Raw genomic sequence first — 19135 nt, forward strand, 5'->3', positions numbered from 1 at the left:
AATCTCATAAGATTGCCTGAATATTGCCTACTGACCATCCCTCTCCATTTTGTCCAAGCAGAAGTCACACATAAGACTCTATAGGCTTAGAGCATAAGAAATTCTACTAGCTGTAAAAATCCACAAGTTCTGAAAGCAAAAAAAAAAAAAAAAACTATTTATGGCAGAAAAGTTACAAAGAATTATTACCTTTTTTTATCCATAGGTCGATGACAAATTGTATATATGTACCAGGCTGTCCTCAACACAGTTTTTTACAAGGTGAACTCACAGTTAAAGCTAAAAATACTCATCCTTTAAAGAATGAGAGCTTAAATTAAGAAAGGTTTTATTTTTTTTTAAGACAAAACAAATACATTAACACACATCCAAATGCCACAGCAAGCACTCACTGGGTTTTGTAAAAGAGAAAACTGTACTGTGGTATCAAATGAAAACCAAAAGCACTTTAAGAACAACCACTGCTTATGGTGACATGGATACTGGACAACTAAGAAGCCACTGCATGTTTTCAGTCGTGTGGATATGCATGAGCAAGGTGAAGTAATGGAAGGTGGGGTGGCCACAGTCACACTTTCAGACCCTTTCCCCCACTCTATGTGCTCTTGTTCTGCCCTGTTGATTTCGTCAGCAGGTAAATGTACAAAGAACTTAATATCAAAGAACACTTCCAAAAGTCAAAAATAGATTCAAGGTCATGGCTAAAGTTACCCCAGAGGTTGGGGGAGGGAGGCTTTCAAAAGCCAGATTTCACAAAATGTCAGGCACTAAATCTAGTCACATGTGCTTGCAGTAGAAAAAGAAACACTGATCTTAATAGAGGCTGGTCTTCTTCATGATGCGCAGGAACTCCTGCTCATTGACCTCACCATCTCCATCTCGATCAGCTTCATCAATCATTTCCTGCACAGAGATAAGGGTTCAGCTTAGATTAAGTCACAAACTAAATTGAAAGTGATTAGATAAGAAACTTCAGCCAGGCAGTGGTGGCGCACGCCTTTAGTTCCAGCACTTGGGAGGCAGAGACAAGCGGATTTCTGAGTTCGAGGCCAGCCTGGTCTACAGAGTGAGTTCCAGGACAGCCAGGGCTATACAGAGAGACCCTGTCTTGAAAAAAAAAACCGAGAAACAAAACAAAAGAGAAAAAGAAGAAGAAACTTCAAATAATGCTATGAGAAAAGATGACTGTGGTCCATTTAATGTGAGTATGCCCCTTTCTATGAAAGTTACTTAAAAACCAAATCTCAATTACTGTCATATGCATCCATTGAAAAGAGGCTGGAAAGTCACCCTGACCTGAAACCCAAATGAGGGAACTTCAATTGTACATGTGTATTTTGGAAACAGGGTCCACAGGTATGAAATTATCACCACAGGTATGAGGGATACTAGCTTTCCTTCAAAGAAGGAAAATAGAGAAAATAGAGCCCACGAAAGCCATAGCCTTTTCCTCACCTGCAGTTCCTCGTCTGTCAGGTTCTCACCCAGCTCCTTGGCCACGCGCTTAAGATTCTTGAAAGAGATTTTCCCAGTCTCATCATCATCGAACAACTTGAAAGCTTTCAGGATTTCTTCTTTAGTGTCTTTCTCAGACTGGAGTAGAGCACAAAAGTGATAGTTACTCATATCCAGCCATTCTGCTACTCCATGGGCATCCTGTTGTCTCCAAAAACCTGACTTGAACAATGTTAGGAGGCCAGGTCCTCTGATTCATGGTGGCATGTATTCCCTCTCCCATCATCTATTCCACAATCAAATCAGAACTAAGTAGAAAAAAGATGCCTGCTTTTGGAAAAGTCAAGAAGTCCTAAAATATAGACATGAGGACTTGTTGGGGGGTGGGGCAAAGTATCATGTGGCAAGGACAGGTTCCTATTGTAGCCGAACAGTCATATACTGTTTTCACAGGTAGAAGACAAGAGCCTCTGGAGTGAGCTGGGGCTCATCTTTCTAACCCCCGACACTGGATCTGGCCAGGTATCTATACTGTCCCTCCTGTGCTTTGTCTTGTACAGAACTCTGAGCAGTTCTAATCCCAAGAAGGGAGTTGTAGGAAAACTATCTTCTTAGATTAATTCCCCGGCCATGGCCCACATTATCATAAGGTCCTGGTGACAGCTGTCATGATATATGTCCTTGGTCACAGGCAAACAAGTATGGTACATTGTAAAAAAAGAAAACATACTTAGTAAAGTGAATATAAACTCAGGGGTTACATAGGAAATATAATTGTATGTAAAGTACTGTACAAAACAAGCAGACACTAGATTCATTTTTAAAATATAGAAGCAGTGAGTAGGGTTGTAATCAGGGAAAATACATTGCTATGGTAATAGATATACTGTATCTATGTATCAGATATACTGATAAAGGCAGAGGAGGAGAGAGGTATTTTTCACAATGGCCTTCAAAGAATTCCCAGGGCCCTGAGTACTTGTAATAGAGAAGAGTAGAATTTCTGAAAGCATTCAAACCTCGGATATTTTAGGAAGGTTCTTGCCAGGAGGAACAGTTGGAAGAATAATCTAGGAACCAATCTTAAGTGTGAACCATTTGTCTGAAAATGTCAGATTGATACCTGATTTATTGTATGATAATTTAATTTTTAATAATAATAAATTAAAAACAAAAATGCCTAGTATTTGAAAATCTCTGTTAAAAGTTTTTACAGCTTGTGATTAATTATCATGTGGCCACATGAAACAAGATAATGCTAATAACCTTAAAGAAAGCCACATGAAACTTAGGGATCCTCTCAATTAAAAATACTATCTTCTCCCATGTGGATGGGGTAGATTTTGTTGGAGAAAGTTCTTTTTATGTCTAGATTCTCATGTCTAGACATTTTATGTCACACATTCTCATGTTTCTACCATTATAGGTGGAAAGTATGTTAACTATCTTAACTAACTTACCATTTTCTGAGTCATCACTGTCAAAAAGTCACTGAAATTCATTTTTCCTGTTCCTTCTTTATCAATTTCACTTATCATTTTCTTGATTTCTTCTTTCTTGGGCTCAAAGCCCAGGGCCCTCATTGCCACCTACAATGAAAACAGAATCATCTAAATAGATACATAATGTAAAAACAAAAATGACTATTGAGGATATTAACCAAACACCATTTTTAAAATGATGAAAAATGATCAGGGAACACTGTAATGCTGATTTAATTGATATTTGCAATCAACTTTATCAATTAGACCATTGTTTCAGGTAAAATATACACAGGGTACCCTTTTCTGTTAGTTTTTACAGGAAGAAAGGAGAAGAACGGTAACAGCTAAAAGACAAGCAATAAGGAAACACAAGGTAACAAAGAAAGGGTGTGTGCAGCTTACCTTCAGTTCTTTGATGTCTATAGTTCCAGTTCCATCAGCATCAAAGAGATCAAAAGCTTCCCGGATTTCCTGTTTCTGTTCTTCAGTAAGTTCAGGCTTAGGACTCATCCTTTTTCTCTGGGCACTGGATGCCATGGTTGTCTTCTTAAAATTAGAGGCCTTCACACATTATATAAAAACAGAAGCACATTATTACAAGCCATAGTCCTTGTTTTATTTATGATAGTTCTAAACATACATATCTTTTTCATTTAGGCCCGCCATCGTTTGTAATGTACTTATGTCATTACGTAAACTTCCATGGGCCAGTGAGATATCTTGCTGCCAAGCTTGATAACCTAAGTGGGAACCAGGACCCAGGCTTCAGTTTTCGTTATCAAAGATGAAAAGGGAAACGATGCTCACATGGTAAAAGGAGAGAACTAACTCTTCCAAATTATTCTCTGACTGCCACACTCAGGCTAAAATGTGCTTCTCCACCAAGGAATAATAAGTGTAAAACCTAAAATAAAATTAACCCCAACTCTAAAAGACAAATAACACAAACCTCTGTGAAGAAAAAACTTTCTCTCAACTTAAAACTATTTTAATTTATATATGTCAGTTTTTACTATGTTGTAAAAAAGGAAATTGGTAATAATGTGGTTATTTTCTAATATAACTGTAAATCTGTCTTAATGTGATGTCTCACATGACTAAATTCAACTATATTTCATTGGGGAGCCACCAAATAGAAGAGAGTTTTTGTTTTAAAATAGTATATTGCCATTTTCCTCCTTGTTCTTGTATAGATCAACATAGAGCAAGTGAATATATGACTATGAATTTCTAGTGTTACATAGCCTTCATGAGAGGGCATAACTCTGACTTCCACTGTCTTCGAGTTTATACTACAGAAAGTTCATGCAATTGTACCATTAATCGATGTGTCACTTTAGGAAATTCAGTTTAAGTCATTTTTAAATATAAAGAAGCATCATCAAAAGCTCTTTGAGAAACCAATTACAGATATGGATGATCGATTGTATATGATTTCGGGACTCTCGGTTTTAGAAATATACTTAAAACATCTACTTGTGGTGCCGGTTTCCAATAACTCTGCTCCTCCAATTACTTATGCCTAAATTTGGCTAAATGTAAACTTACTAAGATAAATATTATGCCGGTACAAAGTGATAAAAATCAAACCATTTGCACCTGCGTGCTTTCTCACAGCATCTCCTGAAAGCGTTTGCGACCATCAGAACACAGTAAGCCTCTTAGCACCATGCATGCATAAACTTTAACTGGGTGGCCTCGGCCAGGAGGCCTGAGTTTGACTGAGGCGGGAGTCTAAGGGAAGCAATAGAATGGTCACCCTGCTGTTTCCTGAAAGCCAGCGGAGGTCCAGAGGCAGTTTGTGCGGGGGTGGCTGAAGGTGACTGGGGCGAGGAGGGGGTAGTGGGAAAGAGCAGGCAAGGCAAGCTGCTGGCGGCTGTACTTTCTCTTCTACCCTTCCGGCACACAGCTCCAAGGAAGAACTAGTGCGTCAACGCCAAGAACCGTGCAAGAAAGGTAGCAAGGCTGCACCGAGGCCTAGGAAAGGACCGGGGACGCCGCGTGGGGTCCACCGAATCCCTAGCACTTACCATCACCCAACGGACTCTGCCACCGGTTGTTAAGGCAACGGCGTACTCGCAGCCTCAGCGGCGTTCCCACTGCTCCGTGCGCGCACAGCCCGCTTCCCATTGGTTTGGGATCGAAGAGGTGGGGCTAACCTGGCAAAGCTCGCCCAAGAGCAAGAGGGCGGTGCGTCGGCAGCCAAAGACTAGCCTCATTGGGCAAAATCGTGCTGTGAGCGTCAATTGGTTGCGCCAGAGCCAAGCTAGACCAATCAACATTATGAAGGAAGCTCTGCTGATTGTGGGCTCATATCTATCAGTAGAAAAGGGTGGCGGGTGTTCAGCCAGAGTTCACTGTTTGCCGGTTGCCTGCAAGCTGAGGTCGATCATTTGAGTGTCTAAACCGGGTAAGAGTTGCGGGCTTGCCCTTAGAGGCTGCTGCGAGTGGGTGACAGAACCTGGAGGAAGTCGGAGGGAATGGGTGTGACCCATTTAAAAACCGATTTGGGGGACACAGAACATCTGAGGGGCCAGCAAGATATGACCTAATGGTTTGGAGGGGTGACTGTGCCAGGAGAAGCTGAGACCTCGAAACTGGAGTGGGCATGCTGAGTATTGTGTCAGTGGTTCACAGGGCTGGGGCTTTGTCTTTACATTAGCTCTACAAGAGTCACTTTAGCTCTCAGGGGAATGGGCTGGGGACTTTAAGATCTTCAAAACTCATCAAAATGTGTCCTGTTAGACGTACAGACACTCAAGTCACATGGGAAGGAGCATTCCTGAATGAGACTCCCTGGAAAGCAAAGCCACAGGAGTTTTGGAAGTATGAAATATAAAGAGAATTAATGGGCAAAGTGCACAACGGGTTGGGGCTACCTGGAGTTGTGCCAGGAGTAATGAAGGCCCAGGATCGAACACAGATTCTATGTTCTATGTCCCTCAAAACAAAGAAAATCAGTTTAGGAACATTAAGGGCACAGCATCAGTCTCTCAAACTGAGAAAGGCCTGAGACTTAACAGCTCCTCATAAATGGAATATAGGCCCTTTGCCCTCTTTCTTTTAAGCCATGAACCAGATTCAAAACTTTTGTGTCTTGTTTGGCTCCTTTGTTCACTGCAGCAACAATCCCCCATATCCAGCCTCTGAGTTCTCACAGTTCTGTCCTTGAAATGTCATCTGCTCTCTCTGTTCCTCTTCAGCCCTTCCTCAGGGGTATGAGCTGTAGTTCTCACCATAGTCTGCAAAGCCTGTCATGAAATTCCTCCTTCTCCAAGCATACCCACACTGTTCCCCCTCTGGCTCACTCTCACCTAGGGCACTATTTTTTTGGCTGATACATTCCCGCACTGACCTTACCCAGTCCCATGAACTTTTTTAAATGTTATAGTATTTTGATTAATTCTTTGAGAAAATTTCACAGGTAGATATAATTTTTTTGTTTGTTTTGAGATAGGGTCTCACTATGTAATTCTGCCTGACCTGGCACTCACTATGTAAACCAGGATGCCCTCAAACTTCACAGAGATCCATCTGCCACTGCCTCCTGAGTGCTTAGATTAAAGGTATGCACCAGCAAGCCTAGTATTGGTGTTCAGATATTGTCACCTTTTCTGTAAAGTTACTGTAATCACTCTCTTTACTTTGTACCTGGGCCCCTCATATTGCTCCATATTTTTATAGTAGCACTTGTCACCTCCTAAGCCACTGTAAAGTTAACCTTTTTTCTTTGTTGTCTCCACTAGAAGGGAGGCACATGAGGACAGGAATCATATTTGTTCACCAGTACCTGGAAAAGGAAAGACTACATGTTAGGTGTTCAGTGAACCTTAGTCTATCAGGTAGTCCTTAAGTATCCCTTAGTTTTTCATAATTTACCCCTCTGCCAACATATGCTTATACTCTTACAGTGAACATCTCTGGTTTCATCAGTCCCCTTTGGGGTGGCAGCCCAGCAGGGTAGAAAGAACAAATAAATTTCTTCCTGGGTTATGCGCTAATTTTGTGACCCTAGCCAAGTTCTTTGACCTGTCTGAGTATAATTTTGCTTTGTTCTTTTGTTCTTGCAACTTATCACAGTTACTAGGATATGTTCTTCCCACCCTTGGATGTGATCTATCTTTTAAGACTCTCACATCCTCTCTTTAACTCACTTGTTCTAGGGCCTTAGCACTCAAGTTTTCAGATAATTTCATGTTACTAAGCGTCGGATATTAGTTCTCATGGGCTTAGCCTCCTTAGGATCCGACCACAGCTCTATCATTCTTTGAAGCTTTCTGTTTTCCATACAAGCTGATGGTTTCTTTGAAGATCTGAAGTGTTTTAGTTGGCTTCTGCCTGACAGTGGCTGCTGTTTGGCAACTTGTGAATAAGTGAGTGAGCCCCTATAGCAACTCTGATGTAGGCAAGAAATGTGAGTGTTTTACAGATCCAACTTCTAAAACAACAATAGAAGTCACTTGAATCAGGAAGAAAGCATTGCCAACAGGTACTGAGGAAATAGAAGGATAGGGGGCAATTTGGATTTACCTTAAATCTGAAAGGAACAGTAGAAGCTAGGCTCGGGCTTGGTAAGGGGCTCCTGAGTGGCCCATAGCAAATTCAAAAGTAAGTAGATATGAAAAAGTGAGAGAGATATGGCATCTCAGGTCTGTGAAAAGACAGAGTCCAGTTGGATGGCCCCAGGAAAATAATGGCTTACCTCCTAAACACTTTCACCCTGTGCCATGTCTTTGAATTCTGCACAGAGAGGTCTTACTTTGTTTTTTTAACAAGACCCCTGCCTTTTTTTGGCAGTATTTACTCAGGGTAATGTATCCATTGGATAAGTAGGTGTCAGCTTCATGGGAGTTGTTCTCTTTCCATTAGATCATCAGGCCAGGTCTTATACAGTGTGCTAAGCCTGAGGTGGGTGGTGACAACTCCACTAATTGACTTGTCTGGGAAGTGTATTTTGCCCTTGGAGGCTGTATTTCTTACATAGATCAGCACAATCTACCCTCAGATAAGGAACTCAAGGTAGCCACAGTCTAGCTTCACACTCTGTTCCTTTAGAGAGAGCTCACACTCCTCCTCAGAAAATGAGGGGCACTTTCATCGTTGTGGGCTTTGAAACACATTATCCTTTCCTGTTGTCTTCAGCAATCAGTGGTCACAAACAGTCCCTACCTTCTTGTATTTTTCACAGTGTATGATGTGGTGGTACATCTTAGCTTCTAGTGGATTCAAAGTCCCACTATTCTAAAAGGAACAGACTTGAGGCATCTGGTATGACAGTCATCACAGCTCACTAGTCCCTAGGACTTTGCTCTTTGAGGACCACTTTTCACTAGTTCAGAGCAATTCTGTTTTTCTCTGTAAGTGTGTTATCAAATATATGTACCAGAAAATGCAACCTTTTGACCATTTTTGTACTCTCTTCCTACTGTAGAGCAACTGACACCAACTCTGCTCTGATATTTTCCTTCTGCAAAACTGAAACTCTGCATGAGCAGCCCTTCCTCCGTCTACCCGTGACAACCACTACGAGAAACCATCTACTCTCAGTTTCTGTGAGTCTAAGTGCCCGGTGGTAATGGGATCAGCCAGTGCTTATTCTTTTGTGCCTGGCTCGTTTCATTTAGCATGATAGCCTCAGAGTATATTCAGTTTGCTACATGTCTTAGAATTTTGTTCCCCTTTATATCTGCATAATATCCTGCTGTATGATTTCAATGGACCACGTTCTATCAGCTCGTGCATCACTGGACATTTAGGATACTTTTACCCTTTGGCTCCAGTAAACAATGCTTCTGTGAAGACAGATATAGGAAAGTCAACTCCAGGTCCTTGCGCACAATTTAGGAGTTTTATACTCTCCAATGAAACTGCTGAGTCACATGGGAATTCTGTTGAACTCTGCTAGCAACTGCCAGATTTCTACAGCGAAGAAACTCATGAGTATTCCAGTCTCTCCATGACCTTACTAACACTTATTTTCTGTTTTCTGACTCCTGATAGTAGCTCTCCTAATGGATGTGAGATGGTCTTATTGACATTTTGATTGGCATTTCTCTAGCAATTGGTAACATTTAGTCAATTTCATGTGCTTGCTTGCTGTTTAAGTGTATCTTCTCTGTTCATTCAGAGCCATTCCTGATATGCATTTGAACCTAAGTATAGAATGTCCACTGCATTTCAGACATCTGGCAGGAGAAAGAGGATGCCAGTGGCATTTGACTCACTGTCGGACTAATTCTGTTATCCCAGGAGCTGCATACACAGCAGATAGGCCTATAATTTGAGATAGGATAGGGTTTAGTTTTGAGAAGAGGTCGGTGTGCTAAGACCTGTGTGATCATCATTTGAGCGCTGCAGTTATACTAGGGTGGCCATGTCACTTTTACTTCTCACCTCCTCCTCTGGCAAGTGGGAAAGACTATGTGCTTCTTGCTTTGACTAGTAGTGGGGGTGGGGCTTGGCAACTGCACTCTATGTTTCTAGACTGCACAGAATTCATTCACCCACTCGGTCTTTGTAACCTGACCACAGACAGCATGGAGGACAAGTGAGTTTCTTTCCTTTTGTTTTTGTAATCCTTACACAACCTCCCTTAAGCTAGCCCAGTTTGGGCCCATATTTCTTCCTACATCTTACATGAAACTTTGAGTACTGGGATGATTATATTTTCTGCATTTTACTTAAGAACTGGGTGAAATATGTTAGTTATAGTTTTGTAGCTTGGTGTTCTTGTGAGCTATCTCTGATTCTGTTGCCCGTCTCTGGGACCCTTTCCCTAACTGGGCTACCTTGTCCACTCTCAATAGGAGATGTGCCTGTTCATACCACAACTTGATATACCAAGGCTGGATGATATCTATGGGAGGCCTACTCTTTTCTGAAGAGAAATGGAGGAGGAGTGGATAGGGAAAGAGGACAAGGGGAAGTGGGGGGAGGGTGAGACTTACTTAGCAGAGAGAAGAGAGGGGTAACTGTGGTCAGATGTAAAAATAAATAAGTAAATAAACAGCTTTAAGAAAAGAACTAAGTAGAACACCTTAGGATGAATTGTGCTTTACTGAGAATGAGGTGGGAAGGGATCAAAGCCAGGGCACTGGGCATGTTAAGCAGCCTGTATCAAGTGTACACAGTGTGTCCTCAGGTAAGCTGGATTTCAGAAGTGGACCATTGGGAGGTATGGTAAAAACTGGTTTTAACAGGGTGTTTAATGGGTATTTGGCACTCTGCTCTAAGGGCTTTGTCTTTAATTCTCACTGTAATCTTGCAAGGCTATCTGCTTTATAAATGAAGAAACAGGTTCAGTTCCCTTTAATGACTCTCAAGAGAGCTTCCCAGTCAGAGGTAGAACTGAGATTTGAACCTTGGCACAGGCTCTGGGTTTATTTATTAGTTTACAGCTTTGAAAAGTAAAGGGGTGTGTGCTTTGGCAGTGTAGGTGAGCAGAGTACCCTCCAGGGATGGACTTACTAGTAAGCTTGCATTCATCTCTTAGGTCTATGTCATGCCTGAACATACACATCATGACTTAAAACAGCAGGGCTCCAAACCTGTAGGAAGCATTCCCTCCCTGACGCTACGATGGGATCCCACAAGCAGGCAGGTGGAGACCATCACAGCCCCAGATACACAACACAGACCCCCTGCTAGAGAGGTTAATAATGGCATTGACAGGGTTGCAAGGTAGTCAGGAGAATCCCCTTGCCTCCACTGATGCATCTGCCTTCTCATTTGCTAATGCTCCCTTGAGGATCTGAAAAACTGCAAAGTGAACAGTAGACATTTGTGATTTATAACACACCAGCTTAAGAAAAGAGTCATCCGCTTAGGGAAGCTTCTAGATAGGCGTCACTAGATACATGAGGAAGAGCAGTATAGACTCTGCATGTATAAATACTTGATGCAGCCCTGAGACCAGCAGGCCCATGAGTGCCTGCTCTATGCTAGGCCCTGTCTTGCATGCCTATAATTCAGCAGCAAGCAAGCAAGCCAGATCAGACTGTTTGCAAGACTGGCACAAGGTGCCCTGATCCTTGTTCTCCAGCATCTTCTGTCCTGCTAGATGCAAAGCCATATATGAGTCCAGTCACTGCCACCTAGGTTTGAGGTGAGTGATGTCAGTTGCAAGTGTTCAGGGCAATGAGCAATAAAGACAGGAATGGAGTAGGCATGGAACTGCAGGTTAACTATCCATATTCATTAGATTGTATGGACAGAGACTCAGAAAAAGGCAAGTTCTAAAATATACTGAACTGATGTATTGGATATTTTTCTTATTACAGTGAGAAAATAACTGAAGAAAAGCAACCTATGGAAGGCAGAAGTTTAGTGTTGTGTGTGAGAGAGTCCAGTCTGTCATGGCAAAGCAGTCATGACAGTAGGAATGCGAGGTGGCAGGTCACACTGCATCTGCAGTCAGGAAGCAGAGGGAGATGAATGCTGATGCTTAGCTTGCTTTCTTGTTTTTTATTTAAAATATAAGATTTCTAAGTTTCCTTTTATGTGTATAAGTGTTTTGTCTACATTGTATATATGTATACCATGTGTGTATAGCCTGCCTAGTCCTCACAGAGATAAGAAGAGTGTGTCAGATCCCTAGGCACTGAAGTTAAGGACAGTTGTAAGTCACCAGGTGGGTGCTGGGAACCAAAAACAGTTCCTCTGCAAGAGTAGCAACTGCCCTTAACCACTGATCCACCTCTCCATTGCTTTCTCGTTTTTTATTGAGTCCAGGTTCCCAGCCCATGGAATAGCACTACCCATGTTCAGTGTAAGTCTTTGTATCTTGCTTAAACTTCTCTGGAAATGCTCTCACAGACATGTCTCAAAGTCTCCTAGGAATCTTGCAGTTTAACAAGGTAAATAGTTATAACTGATATTTTCTATTATGAATTCAGAAAATCTCCCTATAGGTGACCTATCAAACATTGAGGGTTGTAATATCTGTTTCAAGGATGTTTGGGCCATTGATATGACCACCAAAAAATCAATACACTTATCAAATTAAGTCCCATAGAGACATATGATGGCACCCATTGTTTGAAAGTGTCAGGCTGTGGAAATTGGATTGAAGCCATCACAAGACCTAGTCAGTACTGGGTGCCTGTCACTTCTTTCCCCAGTGACATTCCTTGCATCTTCTTTCATGGGTAGGCTCTTTTATTTCTGGTATAGTTTTCCATTTACAAATACTACATCAGAAATACCTATACATACAAAATAATATCATAATTTTTAATTTGCGTTTGCAACTGTGTATTGTGGGTAAAGGAAAAGGGGAATGCATGATGAGGCCTTCACCAGGACTGCATTTTTCTGTTTAGTAGCATCATTGCTCTTGATTACTTTGTCTCCCACTGTAAAGTTCTTGGTCCCCATCATTTTCCAACCACTACCCAAAGGCTTTTGCTATGACTATTGTAAAGGAGGTTATTCCTATCCTGCCTCTAATCCAAGTGCATTATGAGTTAAAGACTTGTCATACACTCTGTAGCACAGGGCAGTTTGGCTGGTAATGTGTAATAGCTATGCCTTAGCTATTTATGAGTTAAAGACTTGTCATACACTCTCTAGCACAGGGCAGTTTGGCTGGTAATGTGTAATAGCTATGCCTTAGCTATTTATGAATAGCCATAATGACTAACGGTGCTTTGCTTCGCATACTATTAATGTCTTTCTCTAATTGTGTCTTCAGGAAGAAGAGTTGATTGCAAACGAAACCATACTTTGAGCCATAATGGAACAAGCTGTTCACGGTGAATCAAAGAGAGGCCAGGTCACAGGAACACATTTGACAAACGACATTTCCAAAGTAGGTACTAACATTTAAAAAGTAGGGGAAAGTCAAACTATTGATATTTACCTCCGTGGTTTTAAATTTATTTATTCTTTTCTCATATATTACATCTTAACTACAGTTTCCCCTCCATCCACTCCTCCGAGTCCTTCCTTACCCCCTCCCATCTCCCCAGATGCACTGCTCCTCTATTTCACTTCAAAAACAATAGCCCTCCCAGGACTATCAACCGAGCATGACGACCTAACAAGCTGCAAGAAGACTGGGCACAGACCTATCAGGCTTTATCTGTACATTTTAAAATGTACTTAAACCATTTGTTCAGTCACTGCTGGTTGGTTATGATTTTGTGTATGTATACCTTGATTTAAAATATGCCAGTTACTTATTGCTATGTATCCAACAAAAGTCAGAAAGCAAGAGTTTAAAAGAGCAATAATTAGAGCAGAAACATGACTCAATGGTTAACAGCACCAGCTGTTCTTCAGAGAACCTGTGTGTAGTCCCCACATGGTGACTTACAACCACCTGTAACTCCAGTCCTAGGGGATCCCCCTCTCCTCCCTTCTGAGGATACTGACTCTGGTTCCAGTTGGGAGATTTTACACTGGTCTTCCCTGGACTTGTTCATGTAGCTGCAACCATGCAGGCACCTCTAGCATGCATGTTTACTGGTGGACTAACGCATTGATGGGAGTGAATGTTGGCTGTCAGCTAGACACATTGACTTGTCTTCTTTTTTTTTTAATGTGTAGCCCAGGCTGGCCTTGAACTCCAGATCCTCCTGCCTCTGCTTCCTTCAGCAAATCCTACCGGCCCGCACCACCAGTACTGGCTGGCTTGTCTTCATATGGCCTCTAATATTTTAGCTTAGACTTCTTAGTGAGATGGTAGAAGCCTTCCCAGATGGTGGCAGTAGCCCTTAAGATGTAGTATCATGAGTCTCAGAAGATACTTGAAGGAATTGTTGCCCCATCATTGTCAAGTGTTCTGAAGGTTCTTCACCATGGGTCTTCAAGTTTACTGTCATGTAATTCACTCTTGATAAACATCACATTTCCAAATTGTGTCTATCAAACATTAGTAATTTAGATATTCTCCAAGATAATACCAGGCCTCCAAATCACTCTAGTTTTGGTGTAGAGTTCAAATAAGTTTTCATTTGGGCACCTTTGGTTGAAGCCCTGTACTAGCTCTCTACCCTTTTTGTATAAACCAAGATTTTATTGTTAAGAGCAACCTTAAAAAATCATAACAAACTGCTAGTATCATCAGGTCTGAACCTTCTTTAAATACTTTGGAATACGCTCTGTTTTCCAGGGAGTGACTTTCTAAGAAATAAATGCCTAAATTTAAGCTACTAAGGAAGAATAGTTTTATCTACTCTAAAAAGAAAATCATCTCTGCTGAAGAAAAAGAAAAACTAGAAAGAAAAGAAAACCCAGAAGCCCCAGCCATGCTGTTAAGATTATATTACAATCGAATTTAATTCTTTTGTGGTGCTGGGAATCAAACATGTAGCTTAATAGATGTGCTCTATCACTGCGCTATACACCCTACTCCAAGCTCATTCCTCTCCTTTTTCTTAGCACTATCATCTCTAAGATGTTCATTTTATCCATTTGGTCCATCCTGGAGTCTTACTACCTGAAATTTTATTTTTATCAGTACTCACTCTGCTTTTATCTGGTATGGCCACCAAAAGTTAGTGATTATTTCACCTGGTCTCTTCTAGCCGCTTAGTCTTAGACATATGATTAAGTACATTAATAAGCCTTTACATGTTCAACATCTCTGGGCAGAGTCTAGTTTGATTCCCATCACTATAAAACTCTACTGACCAGCAATTGTCTCAGTTGTTCCAAGCAGTATCAGTACAATATGTCTGTAGGTTCACGGCCAGCTTGGTCTACATAAAGAATTCCAGGACAGCTAGGGATATAGAGAAAGACAGACCCTGATTTCATACATACATACATACATACATACATACATACATACATATTATAAAGCCAGGAAATGTAATTTCCCTGAAGGACACAATAGCAAAATTAAAAGGTTATTTATTTGTCTGATTGATTGATTGGTTTGGTTTGTGTGTGTGTGTGTGTATGTATGCACATGCCTGTATTAGTGTAGTTCCTGCAAGTGATTGTACAGGTGTGCACACCCATATGTTTATACAAAGAGGCTAGAGAAAGACATTGGATGTCATTATTGTACTCTGCTTTATTTCTTTAAGACAGAGTCTCTCACCTTATTATCTTTCCATTGCTGTGATAAAATACCATGACATTGGCACTTCATAGAGAAAAGGGTTTATTTGGGCTTACGATTCCAGAGGGATAAGATTCCATCCTCACTGCATAGATGCTTGGCAGTAAGCAAGCATAGTGACTAGAGTAACAAGCTGAGAGCTCACATCTTGAACTATAAACATGAAACCAAGAGAGAGAGAGAGAGAGAGAGAGCACTGGGAACAACAGGAAACTTTGAAACTCCAAAGCCCCCAGTGACATACTTCCAGCAAAGCCATAGCTCATAAACCTATCCAAATAGCATCACCAACTGGGACCAGAGTACTCACATGCCCAAGATGACAGAGGATGTTCCTATTTAAGCCTCTACTATATTCTATAAACTAGAAGATTGCTGTTTTGCCTAATATGGCTAGTCAGCAAGCTCTCAGGATTCACCTGGCTTTGCTCCTTAAATCTGGGTTATAAGCATGTGCAGCCATGCCTGGCTTTTTACATTGATGTCGGGATTTGGACTCATGTCATACATTTGCACAGCAAGCACTCTTAACCAGTAAGTCATTTCGTCGGCCCCTAAGTTGTTTTATTTAAAAATAATTATTAGACTATGAGCCATATAGAACCCCTGAAGCTCTAAGCACTAGAGAACATCAGCAGGAGCTCTGAGGACTGGCCAGACTTCTAATAAACCAAGAAAAACCAGTGTGGCTCTAAGTGCTCACGCTGTAGCTGAGGTAGAAAGAGATGGAAGGAACGGGCTGCCAGAGAGGTGATTGGTGGACAGTGATGAGGCTGACGGTGTCTACAGAGCTATTTCAGGATGAACACCCAGATTAAGACAGGTAAATCTGCAGAAGGTACCTGGCTTTGACAAGCCCTGAATGTGCCATATAGCTTAATTATGTCAATGCATGTGTCTGTCATTGTAGTGGCTTGTGACAGGTAAACTTGACCTTCACCACTTTAATCCTCATACCTCTTGTCCTCTTGCCATTCTTCTCTTTCTGCAGGCTAAGAAGTGCACAGTGATTGGAGGCTCTGGGTTCCTGGGGCAGCACATGGTGGAGCAGTTGCTGGAGCGAGGCTATGCTGTCAATGTATTTGATATCCGCCAAGGCTTTGATAACCCCCGGGTGCAGTTCTTTATAGGCGACCTGTGCAGCCAACAGGTAAGGAACCCACTCAGTCTCACTGGTCTCTTGCGGGACCTCAATGGAAAATCAAGTACTCAGAGACCAGGGTAATTGTAGCTTAAAAAAATTCTATTTTGAAAACTGTAAAAGTAGCCGGGTGTGGTGGCACAGCACTCGGGAGGCAGAGGCAGGTGGATTTCTGAGTTCAAGGCCAGCCTGGTCTACAAAGTGAGTTCCAGGAAAGCCAGGGCTACATAGAGAAACCCTGTCTCAAAAAAAAAAAAAGAAAAGAAAAGAAAAGAAAAGAAAAATGTAAAAGTTATAGGAAATAATTTCACATACCATGTTGTCATTAATCAGAATGAGCAACAGTTGTCTGTGTCACAGGGAATTTGTTGTGTCATAGGAACATGAGAGTAGCCATGGGCCATACATAGTCCAGTGAGCAGACAAGGCTGTGTGCCAAGCAAACTTTACCAAAACATTTCATCAAACATACTATAGGTTGCAACATGCCAACTGCTGCCCTAGAGTATGCAGATGGTAGGCCATATGGTATTTATTCCTTTTAATTGAGATACAGTTAACATGCTATAACATTCCTATTTAAAAATATGTTTTATTATTTTAGTTATGTATATATGTCTGTGTTGATATGTGAGTGCAGGTGTCTGCAGAAGCCAGAGATGTTAGATATCCCCAGCTTCCCCAATCAGAGCCAGAGTTAGAGGTAGTTGTAAACCATCAGATATGGGTACTAGGATTTAACTCCGATCCTCTGGAAGAGCAGTGCATGTTCCAGCAGTGCTCAGCCACCTCTCCAGCCCTGAACTTCACATTTTTGAAATGTGCTCTGAAATAATTTTCAGCAGCTCTTCACTTCCAAAGGAGATCCTGCGCCTCTTCAGTCCCCACTCTCCCCGCAACCCTCAGCACCACTTCTCCCACTTTCAGTTGTTCTGAAAATGTCCTTTAACACAATGCTTTCAAGTTCCATCCGGGTTGTATGGAGTATTTATATTTTGAATCATTGTAGATATTGCCAAGTCGCTCAGCAAAGCTCTTGGGTGTGTTTATGGTGACCATCCACAGCCACCCCTTTCCCTTCCCAAGTGACTTACTTTTTTCCACAATGGTTTCAGCTCCTTGCTGAAGATGGCCCCATCAACATTTCTGGTAAAATTGTACTCCAGTGGGACCAACTCTGGGCATTTTACTGTCACCCTCTGTACTGTATCCTCATCAGCTTTGGCTCCATAGCCCTGTTTTCCTGTATAACTTTCATCCTCCAAACCCAGTCTCTTCTTGTCACTTGTCAGCTAGGGTTCTTCAGAAAAACAATCCACAGTGGGAAGGAGAGGGGCAATGCACAGGGCAGGAAGGAGAGAATGACTGAGATCAAATTCAAAGAATGAGTTTTTGTGATTGGCGGGTGGGAAGTATTAAGTTAGCAGGACAGACAGAAAACTTGGTTAGAACTGATAGGATTAGGACCCCTGGCTCTTATAGAAACCTGTTTTGTTCTTCAGGTTCTCTTCAGCAAGAGTTTCAAGGAGAGTATTCTTTTGTCTGAACCAGCCAATTGTTAATATCCCCCCACCCCCAGCCAGTTCTAGATGCAGTCACTAGGAGGGAGATAGGATATGGACCAGGTGATTCACCAGAAGCTCCTTCATGTTAGAGCCCCAACACTGATAAAACCATCTGTCTTTTTCCTTCTGCTTCTCTGGGTAATGAGTACATTCTCAGTGTTCCTTGCTGTTATCATAGCCCTCACTCTCCCCTGGTGCCATCTAGCCTCAGTCACAAGCCTACACATGCCTCCATCTAATTCCAAAGGAACTTTCCCAACACAGCATGTTCTCTAGTCACAATCAGCCTCTCAACGTACAAGCAAGAAGCATTAACCAGGTCAGGAGTTTGCCAGACAAATGTGCTACAAGGTCGAGGACTAAGGCAAAACTCTATGCGTAGATCCTGAATTCTAAAGTAAGCAAAGAAAGGTGGATTGATGCTGTTAAAGACCATGGCAAGGGAACACTTCAAAATGATCCTTTTGCCTCCAGCCTCCCAGTGCTGGAACTATAGGCACCTACCGCTATCCGCTGAAGAAGCCCTCTCATTGCACTCTCTTTAGCTCCTGGTTCTACTTTTCAAACAGCCAGATGGAAAAAGATGCTTATCAACTGAAAGGGGGTAGGGGAGCAAAGTAATTCCAGATCTATGGTATTTTTTGAGATTTTATTTATTTTGATTTTGTGTGTTCTGCCTGCATATGTGTCTCTGTGACACATATACACTGCACCCACAGAGGCCAGAAGAAGGTGTCTGATCTTCTAGAACTTGAATTACAGGCAGATGTGAGTAAGTATGTGGCTGCTCAGGATCAATTCCAGGTCCTCCAAGAGCAGCCAGGGCTCTTAAACACTGGGCATCTCTCCAACTCCATCGCCCACTTTTTAAAGAGTTGTTCCCCCCCGCCCCCCAACTTCTGGTGGCTTTTGTAGCTTTTGTAATTCGGATTGTTGTTCTTTGTAAGCCATCTGGCTTTTCCACTCATGGCTTTAGGATTTTTTTTTTTTTTTAATATCCAGGCCTCAATTTTGGACTTTTGTTATCTTAGCCTATGTCCTGTGTTCCTTCTTTTTCTTTATACTATTACATAGATTCTCACCTTTATATAACTTCTCATGGCCGTGCCATCTTTACCCTCACGTTATTTTCTGTGTGCATGAAGGTGTGGCCAGATAGACATTCTTGTGTAGGCCAGAAGTTGACATCAGGTGTCTTTAGTCACTTTCCATCTCATTTTGAGGCAGGATCACTAAACCTAGAGTTCAGCTAGGCTAGCCAGGAATCTCCAGGGATCCACATGTCTGCTCCACCAGCCCTGGGATTACAGGCATACCTTTGTGCATAGCTTGGGTTTTTGGTTTTTTTTTTTTTTTTTTTTTTTTTTTTTGGGGTTTTTTTTTTTAGGGTTTCTCTGTGTAGCCCTGGCTGTCCTGGAAC

The 19135-nt window shown here is 41.8% G+C and overlaps 2 protein-coding genes across 3 annotated transcripts in view; one reads left to right on the forward strand and one right to left on the reverse strand.

The window, feature by feature from the left end:
• Window positions 1–304: 304 nt before the first annotated feature.
• Window positions 305–5070, reverse strand: Cetn2 (centrin 2). The gene is made up of 5 exons (XM_021153381.2): window positions 4970–5070; window positions 3342–3500; window positions 2916–3044; window positions 1456–1593; window positions 305–903 (listed from the first exon to the last, which is right to left on the reverse strand). Exons 1-5 carry the CDS (start codon window positions 4970–4972, stop codon window positions 814–816), a joined length of 519 nt encoding a protein of 172 aa, XP_021009040.1. The 5' UTR covers window positions 4973–5070; the 3' UTR covers window positions 305–813.
• A 172-nt stretch (window positions 5071–5242) lies between these two features.
• Nsdhl (NAD(P) dependent steroid dehydrogenase-like) overlaps window positions 5243–19135 on the forward strand; it is a 26366-nt gene continuing 12473 nt past the window's right edge. Inside the window, exons 1-5 of one of the 2 annotated variants that reach the window (XM_029473487.1) lie at window positions 5243–5349; window positions 8371–8491; window positions 11670–11794; window positions 12631–12747; window positions 16001–16159. In XM_029473487.1, coding sequence (XP_029329347.1) covers window positions 12673–12747; window positions 16001–16159 — 234 coding nt within the window. In that variant the 5' untranslated portion in view covers window positions 5243–5349; window positions 8371–8491; window positions 11670–11794; window positions 12631–12672. The remainder of the gene's footprint in view (window positions 5350–8370; window positions 8492–11669; window positions 11795–12630; window positions 12748–16000; window positions 16160–19135) is intronic. The other variant, XM_021153868.2, reaches the window with a different exon arrangement.

This window comes from Mus caroli, chromosome X (genome assembly GCF_900094665.2).
Source record: "Mus caroli chromosome X, CAROLI_EIJ_v1.1, whole genome shotgun sequence".
Classification (NCBI taxonomy): Eukaryota; Metazoa; Chordata; class Mammalia; order Rodentia; family Muridae; genus Mus; species Mus caroli.

Excerpts from the sequence above, each read along its gene's own strand:
- Cetn2 (XM_021153381.2), bottom strand. Across the intron at positions 1,594-2,915 it reads CAGTGATGACTCAGAAAATG|TCTGAGAAAGACACTAAAGA; the intron begins GTAAGTTAGTTA and ends GCTCTACTCCAG. Across the intron at positions 904-1,455 it reads TGACAGACGAGGAACTGCAG|GAAATGATTGATGAAGCTGA; the intron begins GTGAGGAAAAGG and ends ATCTCTGTGCAG.